This window comes from Engystomops pustulosus, chromosome 4 (assembly GCF_040894005.1).
Source record: "Engystomops pustulosus chromosome 4, aEngPut4.maternal, whole genome shotgun sequence".
NCBI classification, from domain to species: domain Eukaryota; kingdom Metazoa; phylum Chordata; class Amphibia; order Anura; family Leptodactylidae; genus Engystomops; species Engystomops pustulosus.
In genome coordinates, this window is record NC_092414.1 from 151755109 (window position 1) to 151773077 (window position 17969).

The window sequence follows — 17969 nt, forward strand, 5'->3', positions numbered from 1 at the left end:
GCATCTACATGCCCACAATGCCATACAACTTTCTGTTATCATTTAAACCGACTATTGCCACCACACTGGACACCTTTCAAGTTCTCTATATATCGATCTGTTGGACCGAATCACTGTTATTATACTCTCTTGTCTATTTGTAACATTTATATAATCATGTATTCATTGTTTCTATTCTAGTGCCTGATGAAGGTCTGAATTTATAAGACCGAAACGTTGCAAAATAATAATTTTTGTTGGATTGCTATACTGTTTATTCAGGATTAAATAAATTCTCCTCAATTTTTGACCTATAAGGAGTGCCAAGTTATCTTTTCTGTATATATGGAGTAGTAACCTACTTGTGCACCCATATACTCCGAAACATCGAGTGACGTGTATTTTTTCCAATAAATGTTTGATATCTAAGCCTGTGACTAGGAAGAAAAGTTATTTCTTCTATATAAAGTTTTTAAAGGAAAACAACCACTTTGATTAAGAAAAAACATATAATTAGCAGCACAGAGCACAGGGACAGGTCCCCGCACCTCCCTCTCCAATGCAAGAAATGAGAATTCACACTTTCTGTAGTTTGTTTTTCATATTCAAAGTGGTTGTTTTCCTTTAAATATTTTTTCCTACAAGTGAATAGAAGTGCTTTTTAAAACACTATACACAAAAAATGTAGTTATCTATCTTCTCTCTTAGCATAAACATTGACCGGTGTTCAGCTGTAAGATAACCGGCTGAAGCGAAAGTATTCTTACTGCCAGTGGAAGAGTTGACACCAATGGTGGATCAGGAAGACATGGCTCCCTTCTCCACCATTCACCCTGTGCTGAAGTGGTAGGCATGCTGTATAACCTGCACTGTGGTCATACTTCATCCAGGATGTGGACGTGCTTAGCTTAGACATTAAAAATTTGGTATTGAAAATAGAAAAAGTAGTCAGCTAAATTAGTATATTTATACTGAATTGCAATAATGAAAAGTTATACAAATTTCCAATTTACTTTCTGTATCAGTTCCTCACTTTTTTTTTTAGATCTCTGCTTGCTGCTATAGGAATCTCAGACAGTAAACAGACCATGGTCACACAGGTGCATGGCTCCTTATATCACACAACTCTGATAACTCTCTATGATACTATAGAGTCGTGCACCTCTGTGACCATGGTCCACTGGAAGTAAAAATAGAAGCTTCCTATAGAATGACAGCAAGCAGAGATCTAGAAAACAGTGAGGAATTGATACAGAAAGTAGATTGGAATATTGCAAATTTATCATACAATCATACAAACAATAACATTATTTTGCCAAAATGGGAATATCCCTTTAATGTCTTCTTTCCCCAAATCACAAGCAGCATGTCTGGAAGAACAGAGATATTGTTATTTATAGCATGGGGTTAAATCTGTATATTTTAATCAGTCTGAAAGTAAATATTTATTTTCTTTCTCAATCAATAGTTAATGAAAATGTTTGTGTCCCATTCCTTCCCAGAAAAATGTGAGCTTGAAATCTACATTCATTATTCATGGGTCTTTCCTGGAAAATATTTCAGCTGTCAATAAGACATTGTGCTTTTGTTTAATTCATATCTGCCTCCCCATGAACAAAATAAAGACACAGTATAAAATATTTGTATATTATTTGTGCTTAATAAATTATCCATGTATGTCATAACAGCCATTTTTGATTATCAATAATTTGCCTTAAAGGGGTATTCTCATTTATATATGCACAGTATGACAGGCCCACAGGATATGCCTTGTATATCTGATATGCAGACACTACAAGAGGGCTTCAAGACCACCTACTGTATATACTTGATTATAAGCTAAGTGTTTCAGCACAGTAAACGTAGAATTTATTTACGGCGCTTCCCACAGTTCTTCTCTCTCAGGGTTCCTGTGTTCCTGTGTAGCAGCATGGTTAGAGATGGGTGCATGCTCTCTGCCCATGCACAAACTATGTTGCGGCGGCGTGAGGCACTGTGTGGAAGGCTGCTGGACATTTCATTAGTTAGGGGTGGCTGCTGGACATTTCATTAGTTAGGGGTGGCTGCTGGGCATTTCATTAGTTAGGGGTGGCTGCTGGACATTTCATTAGTGAAGTGTGGCTGCTGGGCATTCCATTAGTTAGGGGTGGCTGCTGGGCATTTCATTAGGGAGGGAAGGCTATGACCAATGCATTTCCCACCCTAGCCTTATACTTGAGTCAATACGTTTTTCCATCTTTTTTGTGGCAAAATTAGGTACCTTGGCTTATATTTAGGTTTCCCTATATTTGAGTATATTCTGTATTCTGAAAGGTGATGGAATTGCTTGAGGTGGTCTAATGCATATATGCCAGCTTACGGCTTATCAAATTTAATTACATTCTGTATAGATCCCCAGTGGAATTGTTTAGTTTCAGCAACTAACAAAAATCATCTGTGCAGCACTAGAAGCCAGGTCAAACCAGTTGACATCATGTAAATTTGTAAAAACTGCAGCATTATACAGCAGACACCTGCTGCTAAAATTTGTAATCGGCTCTGGCAGTGATCACAGATGTTACCCTTTAATTGGCGTAGTCAAACACGACCATGGAACATAAATGGCAGCAGTGAAAACTTGCTGCCATCTTGATTGAGATTGGATCCACCATATGCCCAATTATGGGGCGGTGATTTGGGAACATTGGAGCAGATTTACTTACCCGGTCTCATTGCAATCCCAGCTGTGCGTTGTCCGACGAGGATTCAGGTCTGCCGTGATTCACTAAGGTTGTGCATCCAATTTCCTTCATGTGTTGCTTCCCCGCTGAGGTCCACCGGAGTTCACCTTCTTTTTTCTGGTGCATGTAAGTGCATTACTACCAAAGTGGTAGTAATGTGAGGCCCATGGAGATGGGTGGTCTGTGGCTATTGTATTTTCCTGTCAAGGGTGCATAGATGTGCCTATGTTTTTTGGATGTGAGGTTTTCTAGGATATTGATGTAACCTCTGGAGTTTTATGAGAAAACCTGTGCTCAGCACTCCTCCTGCCGAATGACTTTGTATGCATCTATGAATATAATTAAAGACTCCTTTGTCCTTGCCTCATTTTAATAGGCTGTCAAAGTAGACTGTTCCCTTGAATATGTATTCTTTATATCTTGAAACTGCCAAGGTAACTGCAGGAAAGAGGCTCTGACGTTAGCACATTGTACATGTATTTTATGTATGATTTTGCCCATTGATAACAGGAGGACATTTGGCATTATTAAACTGATTTAGCACTTGGACTGTGGTGCTGGTAATACACCCCTAATGTCACATTTACACAGCTGCAACCTTAATTTCCACAGGCAAAGTGATATATAATATAATTGTAACTGTGTCTTTCTCATAGTTTTCTGCATAATTTACCACCCGACACTATTTCAAGCATATACTCAATGCCTGAAATGACCTACCTTGCAAAACAGATAATAACCCTTGTATCCCTGCAGCCATGTCTTTATATTATTGGAATTTACAGTAAATGATACATTATTCTATGTTTAACTGACTTGTTAGAATTCTCATTCTCTGTTAATATAAGTGGATATGCAATGTGTGTGTAGCTGTATCTGTTACAAGTCTTATTTGACCTCTCTTCTTTAGAAACAGGTCATCTTTATTTCCCAGAAGCGAGGAAGACTTTAGATAACCTTGTCCATGTGCACACATACACCTGCCACAAAACTAAAATCTCCACACATATTGAATAAACAAAGTACGTGAAATAGATGCAAGGGAAATGCAACATGAATTGCGGAGATGGTTAGCTGAAAAGTAGTATAGATGAAAGACAATTCATATGCCACTCTGGTCTAGGAGCACAATTTTCCTGAACATTCATTAATTTGAATCAATTTCAATACCGCTCTTGGAAAAGTGGGTGGAGCTGAAAGGAAAAGGGGCGTGACTGAAGAGGAGCCACATATTCTGGACTATTTAGTGGAAAACTAAACCTAAACATTGGGTAGGGGAACATAAAAAAATAATCTTCTCTCAAAAGATTTTTTACCTTTTTATTTAAGATAGAAAATAAGTATGGTAGACTTCCGGAAGCTCCTATATTTGTCATCTAATGAGTAATGCCAATGCGGTCCTCACCCCTCCTCTATCCACAAAAACTGAGCAACCGCGATGTAAATCAGGACAGGAATTGGACCTACCCTATCTTTTGTGGTGCGGCCATATCGTGTCCATGTACAGGCAGTCCCCGGGTTACATACAAGATAGGGTCTGGAGGTTTGTTCTTAAGTTGAATTTGTATGTAAGTCGAAACTATATATTTTATAATGGAAGTTCTAGACAATTTTTTTTCTTTTGTCCCAGTGACAATTGGAGTTTCAAAATTTTTGGTGTAATTGGACCAAGAATTATCAATAAAGCTTCATTACAGACACCTTACAGCTGATCATTGCAGTCTGGGACTATAGTAAAGCATCCAGAGAGCTTTACCAGAGGTCACAGTGGGCAGAGGGGTCCGTCTGTAACTATGGGTTGTCTGTAAGTCGGGTGTCCTTAAGTAGGGGACCGCCTGTATATAATGTACCTCTATGGCGGCCATGATAACATAACCCACAGACATAAACAATATCTTTACAGTACAGCAGGATGTAATATATAAATAAGCAGATTATAATTTAAAAACAATGAAATTGTTCCATTCTATTAAAACAGAGGATTGAACAAAAGTAACACAGCTCCACAGCAAAATCTAAAATTAGGTGTCAGGCCACCAAATAATGGACTGCTTTCCTTCTTCTATTGCTGTATTTCTCTGTGCTGCTGTTTTTTTCTGTTGATTATATTGTACATAGCTCATGAAAACAATGTATGTTATGTGAGACCAAGGCATTAATGTCCTTAGAAATAGATTACATATATGTTGTGATCTGAGTCAACCTCCATGTTGGCCGCCACTGTATTACTTCTGTAGCTTACATACATTGCGTAGAGCTAGCATTATATAACAGTTGTCTGCATCTCATTATACAATCAATGAACCCCCACATTGTTACGTCTTCCGTCCTTTCTTTACAAGTGTAAATTTTCCTTTCTACTGGCTCCTTCATGCTGTATCAAAAGCTACCTGTAGCCGGTGAAGTCACAGATGTATTGGAGATATTTAGCCCAACTAGTCTCTTTAATGTTTGATGTTGAAGGCCGGTTACATGTGCTACTCACTGATAAGCCACAGTGAACTGGCGGCCTTGTGGAGGAGGGTAACTAGGAGGATTTATTCATGGCCTACATTCCGTAGGAAATATATATTACTATGTTAACATGAAGCGGTTTTATTAGCAATATACCTGGCTGAATCAATGATAGAAGTGACAAACAAGTGGGTGACATTGAACTGCTAGCTTAGTGCGTTCAGTACAGACATAATCCTGTCAGACTGCTTAGTGTTTTGTCGCTGATTCTTGTCTGATGTCTTGTTTTTTAACAGTTTTACTTACACAATTACTTCAATCAGGGTCACAAGGGGAAGCAAACTACAGGCTTTTTTTTTTGAGATATAAGATGTAAGGAAAGACTTGTGTTGTAAGCAGAACAAAAGGTCATCTATGATGTGGCAAGAATACGAGCCTGAAAAGCAAATGCTGATGTTGTACTCTTACACATTCGTTTGTTGCTGGCCAGAGAAACTTGTGTGAAAGAAAAAATGTGACATATTGTTTAAAGAATGACTTGAGCAAGCACAGTATGAGAACACTCATTTCCCTACAACGCAGTCTCCTGTTTGCTCTGATCAGACACCAATTCCATGATGTCTCACCACAGCATCAGATGGGCATCTAGAGATGGGCATCTCTAGCTGCTGGGAGGACAGTGTGATTCTATTTTTTTGTACCCATCTAAAAATTAAAAGGGGGGGCTTCTCCATTATAACTGATGGCAGGATGTAAACATCAGTCATGACTGTGAAAGATGTTTGTGCGCCCCCTGAGGTAAAAGGCCAGATATATTAAACTGAATGTGCAAGTTTTCTGTCTGAGTTTGCACTAGAAAGACTGGCACATGTATTTAAGAAGTGTCTGCACCAGTTTTGTGTCGGGGCTGGACTGTGCGGACAAGACCAAATACAGGCAGTCCCCGGGTTACATACAAGATAGGGTCTGTAGGTTTGTTCTTAAGTTGAATTTGTATGTAAGTCAGAACTGTATATTTTATCATTGTAATCCCAGCCAGAACTTTTTTGGCCTCTTTGACAATTGGATTTTAAAAATGTTGGGTTGTCATAAGAATCAATATTAACACTAAAGCTTCATTGCAGATACATTAGATAACTGTTATGGCTGTTTATTGTAGCCTAGGACTAAAGTACAATAAATTACCAATATTCAGAGGTCCGTTTGTAACTAGGGGTCGTATGTAAGTCGAGTGTTCTTAAGTAAGGGACCGCCTGTAAATCTGCAAAAATATTGGGGTGTGCGTATATACAAATAAAAGCTGAGTTTTTCAGCACAAAAATTTGCTGAAAAACTCCACCTCGGCTTAAACGAGTCTATAAAAAAATAAACTTACATACTCACCTTCCAGCGCCCCAATGCTCTGTGTGGCTCCTCTTCTCTGTTTTCTCTGCAGTAACAGCTGGCAGAGACGCGGCCATGTGGTCTGTTGGACAGTGCACATTATGATGCGGCAGTGTCGCTGGTAATTACATAATAGTGTGCATGGCCGCGTCTCTGCTGGCTGTTACAGCAGAGAGAAAAAAGATTAGGAGCCGTGGGGGACGGAAGCATTGTGTAGCTGCGCTGAGTATCCTGGGAGCTGGAAGGTGAGTATGTAAGTTTATTTTTTTGTGCTGGGCAAACTCAGGGCTGTCTGGCTATATACCACAGGGGGCTGGCTGTATTCTACTGGGGGCTGGCTATATACCACAGGGGGCTGTCTGGCTATATATCACAGGGGCTGGCTGTATACTACTGGGGGCTGGCTATATACCAGAGGGGGCTGTGAGGCTGTGTACTACAGGGGGCTGACTATATCCTACAGGGGGCAGGCTGGCTATATACTGTGGACGCCGTGACCAATGCATACTTGACAGAATTGTGTCGCACGCTGTATATAAAAGGTGCAATGCGGGGTGCAGCAGATAACTGAATACCGTGTGCCAGTATTCAGTTATCATGAGGCAACGTTCACTAAGGCGGTAAATCTGGGCCAATGTATGGATGAAGTCCCTGTAATTGCATAATATGCAAATAATGGTGTCCAGGCCACTAAACTTAGTAATGGGAGGAAACTACTAGTTCTGTAGAGATACCTTTCAGCAGTCATCTCATCATCAAAAGTTAGATTTCCAAAACAATCTTATCTGCATATACTGTACATATAACACAAGATCACACCATGGGAGCCAAGAACATTATTTTTAATATTTAAATTTATGACTATGACTAGGTATTTAGTTAAAAAAATCTAAAGGTAACCAAGTAGGACACCGCTTTGAACATCCGCTTGTTTTTTTTTTTTTTTTTTTTTTGCATACCTGTATATTGTTTCTGTTCTACAAAAGCTCTAGTGACAACCTTTATAAATGTGGTATCTAATTGTTGGTACCAGATAAGTACAACATTCATTGTTGTGTCATTTACTTCATGACTGGTATAAAATATTCATTTAACAATATTAAATAACATTTCATTTCACATTGCAGCTATGATATTGTAATCTTACATAGCAACTGGAACTTCTGCCAAGAGAAAGTTCCCAGCAAAACAAATTACATTTTTACAAGGCAACTCATTAAATGAAATCTTTCCAAATAACGACATTGTTCTGAGCAATGGTCCAAGGTCTATCAATTAATTATAAGTATGCCAGAAACGTTATCTCTTTTATAAATGGACTCACTCTCCTGCTCCACAAAGCTGGACCTTGGTGTGTTGAGAACTGTGTATGTTCCTTATGAAAGTATATTCTTTGCTTACTAATTCCACACAATTACTACTTTCTCTATAACTCCTATCACATTATTTCTCAAACTGTAAATTGCATTTCAAGGCTGGAGAAGGGATTAGGAAGACAGCACATTGTATTTCATCTCATCGTCTTTTGATTCGGCCCTTCTGAATTACACCATACTGTTCTCTATTCATTTTTGAAGAGAAAATACTTATTTGTGAGGAACATTACTATTGATGAGCAGTGGACCACGTTCTTGGGACTCCAGCTAATCCCATCTAGCTCCGAAACCATTCAAAGAAATATATTGGTTAACTTGCCTCTTTCAACACTAGAGGGTCAAGAAAATACAATCCAACAATAAAGTAATGCACAGTGGGACCATCACAAATAACTATTACATTGTTACATTTTCTCGATATAGAGAACACTCAAGTGTAATTTTCTCCAGTCCTTTAACAGACAGAATTCCATTGTACAATAGGTCTCCAAAGCCTTTTTTAATGCACTAGAAAAATAAAAAGGAATTGAATGTAATTTGTATTGTCAGTGCCAAATCTTTGCAGACAAGAAGTCCAAAGAGAGATGGATGTCTCAGTAGAAAAAGAAGAAGCTAAGAGCTTGTGCCATTTAGCTAGCAGCTGTTCTTGCCCTAAGCTTTGCCTTCAAAGTATACCAAATCCAGATAAAAGGATCACACTTTTAATCACTTCCACACTTTACTAGGATACGACAGAAAGAGATGTGAAAAGTGGATAGAATGTATTGTATATGACAACAGATGTAAGGTGGGCCTCTGGGGATTTAGGAAACTGGAATCTGCAGAGTACATGCAAATAGGGATCACACATGCTACAGATGGCAGATTGTGAAGACATAGTGGCAACTTATCAGTTTCAGATCATAGATGGCCATGCAGCAGAAAACAAACAGCAGAAGACAGTAGCATTCTGAGCTTGTTTGTCAATGCATTTCATGGCAATCTCTCAGATATGGGTTTATACCATGCCAAAATTGTGGCAAAAATATTGGCGAGAACACTCCAGAAAGTAATAGCCAGTATCATGCATCAAAAAAGATTTATCTCAGGAAGAAATGTGAACGACTGGTTACATAGGTTGTTCACAGCTGTGCAGAGAGGCATTCGAGACCTCCACTAGATCCTTTCTTTGCATTTGATAAGGTTGAGTGGAGGTTCCTTTGGAAAGTATTGGATAGTTTTGGTTTTGAGCCATATTTCACAAACTGGATAGTCTGTGGAGATCACCCAGGGCAAAGGTTGTCATGAATAGAATTAGTTCAGAGAACATTTTACTGTACAGAGGCATTAGTGAGGGGTGCCCCCATTCTCCTCTCCTCTTTGCAATCTTCATTGAACCTTTAGCAATCAAGATTAAGTCCGACGATGGCATAAGGGGAGGGGTAATGGGGGAGGCAAAGACAAATTATGTATGTATGCGGACGATATACTTCTTTGCCTTGGAGAATCTCCCGTTTCTGTTCCAAATGTAATGGAAGTGGTTAGAGAATTTGGCCAAATGCTGGGCTCCAGACAAACTGGAAATAATCCTGTGTGATGCCAATAGGGGGGCAATGAGCTAGAAGATGGTGAAATCACGCTATGTCAAGGATCTTTCAGATATTTAGGGGTAGTAGTCTCTGCAGATATAAAGGAGTATGATGAATTAAATTGCTTCTATAAGGAACAGGATACACGGTTGGGAAATCTACGTCTCTCATTTGCAGACAGAGTCACTCTCGTTTTTTCCTTTCAGCCTGCCTGATTTGGTTGAATATTTTTTTTTTAAGTTTTTGAAGCGTAACTTAATGAACTGATTTGGGGCAGAAAAATCTTAGGATCAAACTAAGGTAAGCCAATTAAGAAGGGAGGATTGGGTTTACCTTTTATCTTTGGCTATTATCTGGCGGCCCAAATATCCAAAATAAAAGGATGGGAGGACAGAACAGAACTAGTGACATTAGTATCTGAGGAAGTGGTTAAGATTATGTAACAGATTAATTCAATGTAGAATTTTCAGAAATGATGAAGTTACCAGACCAAATTTTCTGGGAAAAAGTAGGGGAATTTATGTGTTTTCACAAGTGATAGTAGAAGAAGAGGTAAAAGGTTTTATATTTTTTAAAGCAAAATTCTCACTAAGGGACGGGGATTTTTTGCATTATTTTATGTACACTATATTATAGTTAGTACATGCGATAAAAGTGACATCAGTTAACAAAAATTTAAAAATATCACATTAATTTATCGGGATTGTTATAAACACTTCAAATCAGAGGGGTACACTTTCAAGAACATATAAATACTTGGATAAAGGATACTCTGCGGAATTAAACACAAGTTACAGGTTGGTTGAGAAAGTTGTATTTAATTGTACATTAAAGATTAAACAAAATGAAAGAATATGAGGGGATACGGTACATCAGGAAATGGCCCAAAATATGGGAAATTGGATATAGAATCCTAATATGTGAGTCCTGAGGTATAGAGGTTATGTAACTTAGTTATTATGTTTTTTTCCTTCACTCTGGTCAGAAGGGTAGGAGAGGGAGGGTGTTTAGGGGCTAAAACTAGTTGAAGAATGTAAAAATAAGTTGAAAAATTTTCATACATTATGTAAGTACAATGTGTATTTTGTATTGGAAAAACTTTAATAAATTGTTTTTGAAAAAAAAAAGAAATGATGATAGATATACCAGACTGTATATACAGAAGAAGGAGGCAGCATGATATTGGACTACAACACTCTCTCCAGCTGTGCTAACACTATTTTCTAGCACTAGAACTAAATGAGCTCCTGCATGAGCTCTAGTATTTCTTTCTTTAACACGATAGGATGGGAACCACTGCACTGTCAACTCTGGATATTACTGTGTTCTATTATGTACTGCTTACAGTGTTCTATCAGTAAATTATACTGTAGGTGCATACATTGTTAAAGGAAATCTACCATTTGATTTGATGGATTATGAAGCAAACATACCTTGAGAATGCTGTAGCTACACTGATGCAGAAACATATCTTGTTTAATCCCTGTGCTGAGCGGTGAAAAAACAATAATAATGTTATGATAATGAAGCTCTGTTGCTTCTGTCCCTGGCTCTGCTCTTCTTCTCTCACATTAAGCATGCACTGCTCTGGAGAATGAAGGAATCACTGTGTTGTGCCTGACAGGCAGAAGTAATCAATCGCTGCACCAATCGCTGTATGAGTGATCCACCTTAGGTTGATTAGTCCTGTCTGCACAGTTCAGGAATCTCCATGTATAATGTGTTTATGTATGGCAGCCAGCAGCAGATTTCCCAAGATCCTGAATGTTATAATAGTTTTTTCAGCAAAACCATTTGGATCAAGGATTAAACAAGATATGTTTTTGCATTAGTGTAGCTACAACATTCTCAAGGTATGTTTGGTTCATAATGCATGAAATCAAAAGGTTGATTTCCTTTAACAACTGCAAATCCTTTTCATACGCTGGATATACAGTGGGTGGGAATCCACTTTGGATTCACTGAATGGACATATGTTGTTGAGGAGGTCCACTGGTTTTCACCCTTTTAAAAGGAAGCTATGAGCAGCGGTAGAGGCGCAGAGGTGGAGCAGGAAGAGACAGCTACCAGCCTCACCACTCAAGGCAAAACTTTCTTTAGATTTGGCATCCTCTTGCAGTGAGCTCCATACTAGCTTTTCTGCCAGTGCTTCGTTTTATGGCTTCAAGGAAGTTCAATGATACAGTATATTCTTTTACTTATACAGTTAAAATTTCAGACCTGCACCATATTCTCCATCAGCACTTAACCATGTATCTGGTTGAGGTTTAAATTCTAAACCAGAATTAAAGGACCTGTGGATGGTTTAAAGGTCTCAAATTACACTGACAGGTGTTCTACCATCTAAATCAAGCATAATAAACCAGGGACACTTACTCATAGATCCAGGCACCATGACTGTGGTAATCAACCTATTTTTGTTATACAAGGCCTCCTTTCTTCTAAAATCAACTTTTGAAATTATTATAATGAGCTTGAAGATAATACCCTTTATGGTTTAGGGTAGTGAAGGGTTATTGGTAATATCCCTTGTGGTCTTGCATAGCAAAGAATTACATTACCTACAGTCTGACAATGACGATTTATGTCACAGGTGCCCCGCGATCCATGTCCATGCCCCTCTCTGTGGCGCAGCTCCCCCAGACCCGCACTTACCTCTCTATGATCCAGGCTCCGGTCAGACTAGGCCGCGTGCACTGGCTCTCCAGGATTTGAAGGGCCAGCGACCTGGTGATTGGTGCTGGCGGTTTGCTATATAATCTGATGGCTCCCATCATTCCCCGATGGATCTTCAGCCATTCCTTGTGAATTGAACGCCCTCCTGTGTTCCTGTGTTTCCATTGTTCCTCCGTGTTCCTGTGCTTCCAGTGTTTCTTCTGTATGTTCACCTGTGGAACAACCTGGTGGCACCCCGCCGCAGCAAAACCATCCCGCTTTGCGGAGGGCTCTGGTGAAGACCAGGTGCCATTTAGACTCCTGGCCCAGTATGTCGGCTAGTACCAACTCCCACAGTGGTCCAGGGGCTCCACAGGCCCTTTCCCAGACCCTGTATCCTGACAAGGTAAAAGCAATCCTAGGTAGGACTAGCTAATATTAAAATTGTCTGACTTCACAGGGTTATATATAAGAGAATGGGGGTCATTTATTAAGTGCCTGATTCACGTTTTCCCGACGTGTTACCCGAATATTTCCGATTTGCGCCGATTATACCTGAATTGCCCCGGGATTCTTGCGCACGCGATTGGATTGTGGCGCATCGGCGCTGTTATGCGCTCAACGGAAATGGGGGGGCGTGGCCGAACGAAAACCCGAAGTATTCGGAAAAACCGCCGCATTTAAAAACGGAAAATGTGTCACTCGGGACACACTTACCTTCACTCAGCCGGCCTCGGTGAATTCCGTCGCGTTCAGATGCTTTTCAGCGCAGCAGCGCCACCTGGTGGACGGCGGAGAAACTACCTTATTAAATCCCGGCCGGACCCAAATCCAGCGCAGAGAACGCGCCGCTGGATCGCGAATGGACCGGTTAAGTAAATCGGCCCCACTGTGAAGGAGGATACTTTTTTAAAACTACCTTTGGCCAAAATAGCCTTTTAAGGTCTTTGTGCACAGGTGCCACATAAGGTGACTTTTTTTTCATATGATAAAACTAGTACTATAAATAGAACATTAAAGTTAGAAGGCCAGGTGCACATTTTACATTGGGACCTTCATGTTACGCCTTTGCAAATACATTGGGGCACATTTACTTACCCGGTCCAGTTGCGATCCAGCGGCGCGTTCTCCTACCCTGATTCGGGTTCTGCCGGGATTCACTAAGGTTGTGCGGCCAATGTCCACCAGGTGTCTCGGTGTATGTGAGTGCTATTTTTGTAACACAAATTTATTTTTAAATTCCGCAGTTTTTCGGAATCCGTTGGGTTTTCCGACGGCCACGCCCCCGATTTCTGTTGCATGAAAGCCAGCGCCAATGCGCCACAATCCGATCACATGCGCCAAAATCCTGGGGCAATTTGGCGCAAATCGGAAAAATCTGGGAAACACAGCGGGAAAACGCGATTCGGACCCTTAGTAAATGTACCCCATTATGTTGGAATGAGGTTCTATCCATGGGTGCTACAAATAGAACATGATGGACTTGTAGACATAACTCTGTGCCATAAGTGTGGATGCTATAAATCAGTTCAGTTCTCATTAAATTTACTGCTGTGGGTCATATTATGCTACAGCACAAACATTTAAGTAGCTGTGTGACAGATAAGAATTGTTTTAATATTATTTTTCAGAGAAATGCAGATGCTGGGGGCACAAGGTGACATGAATAGTCATATCATTAACAACATTAGTAATTCCTGAGTCACAGTGAACCAAATACAAACAAACAGCAATGATAAGGCTTGTAAAGACATAATGTACTGTAATAAAGCTGAACCAAGCAAATATTGTTTGACCCTGGCTATACACAAATTGACATCAATGATGAATGTAAAATTACAAAATTAATTGGCTGTAGTAGATACCAACATTTGATGGGATTTCTACATTTATTAAATGTTGCCAAGTAAAAGGCTTCCTCCTTTGGAGTTGATCAAGGTTGCCAAGATTTAACTATAAGTATAGCTATTGTTTTATATCATGAATAATGTACGATATATATATATCCTTAAAAAATGTAACTTATTAATGGCTGGAAATTTCTTTGAGTCTTGATTTCCAGGGAAAACATGTTGGGTCAGTACTACATTAACAAGAGGGTTTGATTCATTTTCACAAGTGATATGATATTTTTAGTGTAGATGCTAGAGCTAAAATACTTTGGGTCTAATTTATCAAACCTTGTACGCTAGTTTTCTGGAATACAAGACCTGAAATAGCTGCAATTCCTTGCCAGGCCAGGAATTGTGATTATTTCCCCCTTTAGCCACCATGTTGCCAAGTGGACATGGAGCTCGAGAATGGACCTTCCTGCCCCTTGCCTGTGCACTAGCCATAGCCTACACCAGGAACTGGCAGCGGTTATAGTGCTATTCTACTCCAGGTCAAGCCAGGCCACCAGACATATCAATCCGGCAAGGTGAGAGAGGTGGGGTTTACATTAAGTTTACATGCGCCAATGTGTGATAGATCCCACTGTATAAAATATGTGTTATTATAATATACTGTATAAAGTCATGTATAAGTCGAGTTAAACCCCAACTCTGCTTATACACAAGCGTATAAAAAAATATAAATTTACATACTCACCCTCCGATGCTCCCCGCAGCTCCTCTTTATTCTTCTCTTCCCCTGTAGCAGAGATACATCCATGCGCTCTGCCCACCGTCGCACACAATGATGCAGTGGTGTCGCCACTGCTGACGTCATAGTGCGCATCGGTGGGCAGATCGCATGGACATGCCTCTGCCCGCTTGATAACTCATGAAGAAAAGAAGGAAGAGGAGCCATGTGGAGCATCCGGGAGTGCCATAAGGTGAGTATGTGAGTTTATTTTTTTATACACCCAAGGGCTGCATGGCATTTCATCAGTATGGGAGCTGGCTGCAGGGTATTTCATCAAATAGGGGGGATGGATGCAGGGTATTTTATCAATAGAGTGGCTTGGTGATTCACTACTCAAGGTGGCTGTGACCAATGCATTTCCCGAGTCAATAACTTTTCCCAGTTATTTGTGGCAAAATTAGGGGCCTCAGCTTATAATATGGTCGACATACTGAAGTATATACGGTATTTATTATAATATTATAATGTATAATATATGTCTCTACTGTATAGCCCCTGTCTGCTCTCATTAGACAACATTCGATTTATATACCTCTATGCTGTCTTATATGTTACACATAAAGCATTAGAATAGCATCACATTGATAGCTAGAGCCATGGGTTGATGAACCCCGTGCAGCAGGACTCAGGACTTACTGTGACATCCTGTGCACTTCTGGCTTCTGGCAGACAGAGGGGGCCATGCAGTCATAACCACTCTCATATCAGTAGTTTTAGTGGTGCGCAGTGGTTAAACCCATTTAATATGGCACCTTTTTAAAGGAGGCTATCTTGGCTGTGATCTCGCTAGAGAGTTAATTCCTTAAGAGGAATTTCCTTTTCTCAAGAGGGGGAGTAAATATTCACCTGGCACCCTTTCAAATAAATTGGAAACCATGTTTTACATTTGATATATAGAAATACATACTGTGGGTGCAGAAAGTATACCCCTTTATACGTCTCACTCTTTGTTTCATTGCAGCCAATTGATAAGATCAAAAAAGGTTTTTTTGCTCATTAATGTACACTTTGCACAGAAAAAACAGAAATGTAAATATTGTTGCTGAAAATATCACGTGATCATAAGTAACATTTGCTGTGACACTCATATTTAATATCATGCTGTCCATTTTCTTATGTTCTTTCTTGAGATTGTTCTGCTCATTCAGTGGAGAACTGATTGGACTTGATTAGGAAGTGCACACACCTGTCTATATAAGAACTCACAGCTCACACTGCATGTCAGAGCACATGAGAATCGTGAAGTCTAAGGAACTGCCCAAGGAGCTCAGAGACACAGAAATGGCCAAGGTTACAAAAGAAATTCTGTAAAACTCATAAATAAATTCCGAGTTAATAAATTACAAAAATATCTACATTTTGTTTTTTTATTATGTCAAGATGGGGTGCAGAGTGTACATTAAAGGCGTTTTCCCACGAACTAAAGTTGGGTCTTATCCATGGGATAGGGCCTAACTTGCTATTCAGTGGGGGTCTCACAGAACGAGTAGGGGCAAGCTGACATCACAATTCAAGAATATTTAGCAGTACTGAGCAGAACAGATGTGAGTAGAGCTCTGGTGAAGCATATATCTGATTTATCCTCCAGGACCTCTGTGTCTGTATGTGTATACTCCTCTGCTCCCCACTGAAGACAGATCTAGGCAGTAAATTGAGCAGTTTACAAGGCAAAATAAGGAAAAGATATTCACCAGGTCATTTTGTGGAGATTTCTGTCCCCATCTAATCTCTGTTTGTTTTCATCTCTCCTGGAAACTGTGTACTAGGTCTGACCTGACATACTTCTATGCTACTTATGAAAGGTTAATGTCTGTCTTTACGCATTGATAAGAATATTTCACAGCTGCTATTAAAAAGCCATGCACCATACCATCACATTTTTAGACAGAAAATTCAAGATAAAGGATTACCTGCAGAATATGGGCTACTACTCATATGGTTTTTTTCCACGTTTTTCTCAGAAGCACCTAAAATTATTGACAACAACAAACATCAGAATAGCATTAGCAAAAAAAACATCAACACATCAACATTTACAAACATAAACAAATAATAATGAAAAATAGCTCTTCTACCAATAATATATACGACTAAAGAGTGTAGCCAGTATTGTTATAATCTACTGGTAACAAGTTAAAAGACAATCCACAAAATACTCACATGAATGGTGGATGATCTTCTTTATTAAATCACAAGTTACAAAACCAACCACAGTGGCATAATTGGATCAACACGTTTTCATCACGACCAAGACGCCGTGCGTCGAAACGTATTGATATAATAAAGATCATTCACCATTCATGTGAGTGTTTCCTGTGCCAGACAAGCAATCTTTTTGGCGTTGAGAGAATATCCGTGGACTTCAGAGTTGTTCCGTGCACCACAACCATGTGAGATTGGGCTGGAGAAAATCGCTACAAAATAGGTATAGGTTTGGTATTATTCTCCATGCGGCATGCCTACTGAAAAACCATATAAAGTAGTAGCTGTGTACAGACCTGGGAGAAGCAAAACCCATCCAGGTTTTGGATGTGGCTTTCAGCTTGATTTATGTGCAGCTGGACCACTATTCAACCTTTTTGTTACATTAATAGTGGCTTCAAAAATGAATGCAGATGGCAGAATGCTTCACTGCTCTACATTAAGTTACATACTGTCATTGACAATTTAACTCCCCCTCAAGGTGTACAACCTCTTTTAAAATAAGGTTTAAGGTGTGTACTTAGAGTACTTAAGCTCTTTGAGTTTATAAAAAAAATTACATACCCTACACGTACCTTATAGCACACTTTATAAGTCTTCCATCAATGTTTTTGTTTCTCATATCAGTAGTTTGCTTTAAGTGGTTAAACCCATTTAATATGGCACCTTTTTAAAGGAGGCTATCTTGGCTGTGAGCTCACTAGAGAGTTAATTCCTTAAGAGGAATTTCCTTTTCTCAAGAGGGGGAGTAAATATTCACCTGGCACCCTTTCAAATAAATTGGAAACCATGTTTTACATTTGATATATATAGAAATACATACTGTGGGTGCAGAAAGTATACCCCTTTATACGTCTCACTCTTTGTTTCATTGCAGCCAATTGATAAGATCAAAAAAGGTTTTTTTGCTCATTAATGTACACTCTGCACAGAAAAAACAGAAATGTAAATATTGTTGCTGAAAATATCACATGATCATAAGTAACATTTGCTGTGACACTCATATT

General features: G+C 39.4%; 1 protein-coding gene across 2 annotated transcripts in view; it reads right to left on the minus strand.

Moving 5' to 3' along the window:
• LIPC (lipase C, hepatic type) overlaps positions 1–17969 on the minus strand; it is a 91750-nt gene that overhangs the window by 44094 nt on the left and 29687 nt on the right. For both annotated transcript variants that reach the window (XM_072148120.1, XM_072148116.1), the window contains exon 3: positions 16671–16727. In XM_072148120.1, coding sequence (XP_072004221.1) covers positions 16671–16727 — 57 coding nt within the window. The remainder of the gene's footprint in view (positions 1–16670; positions 16728–17969) is intronic.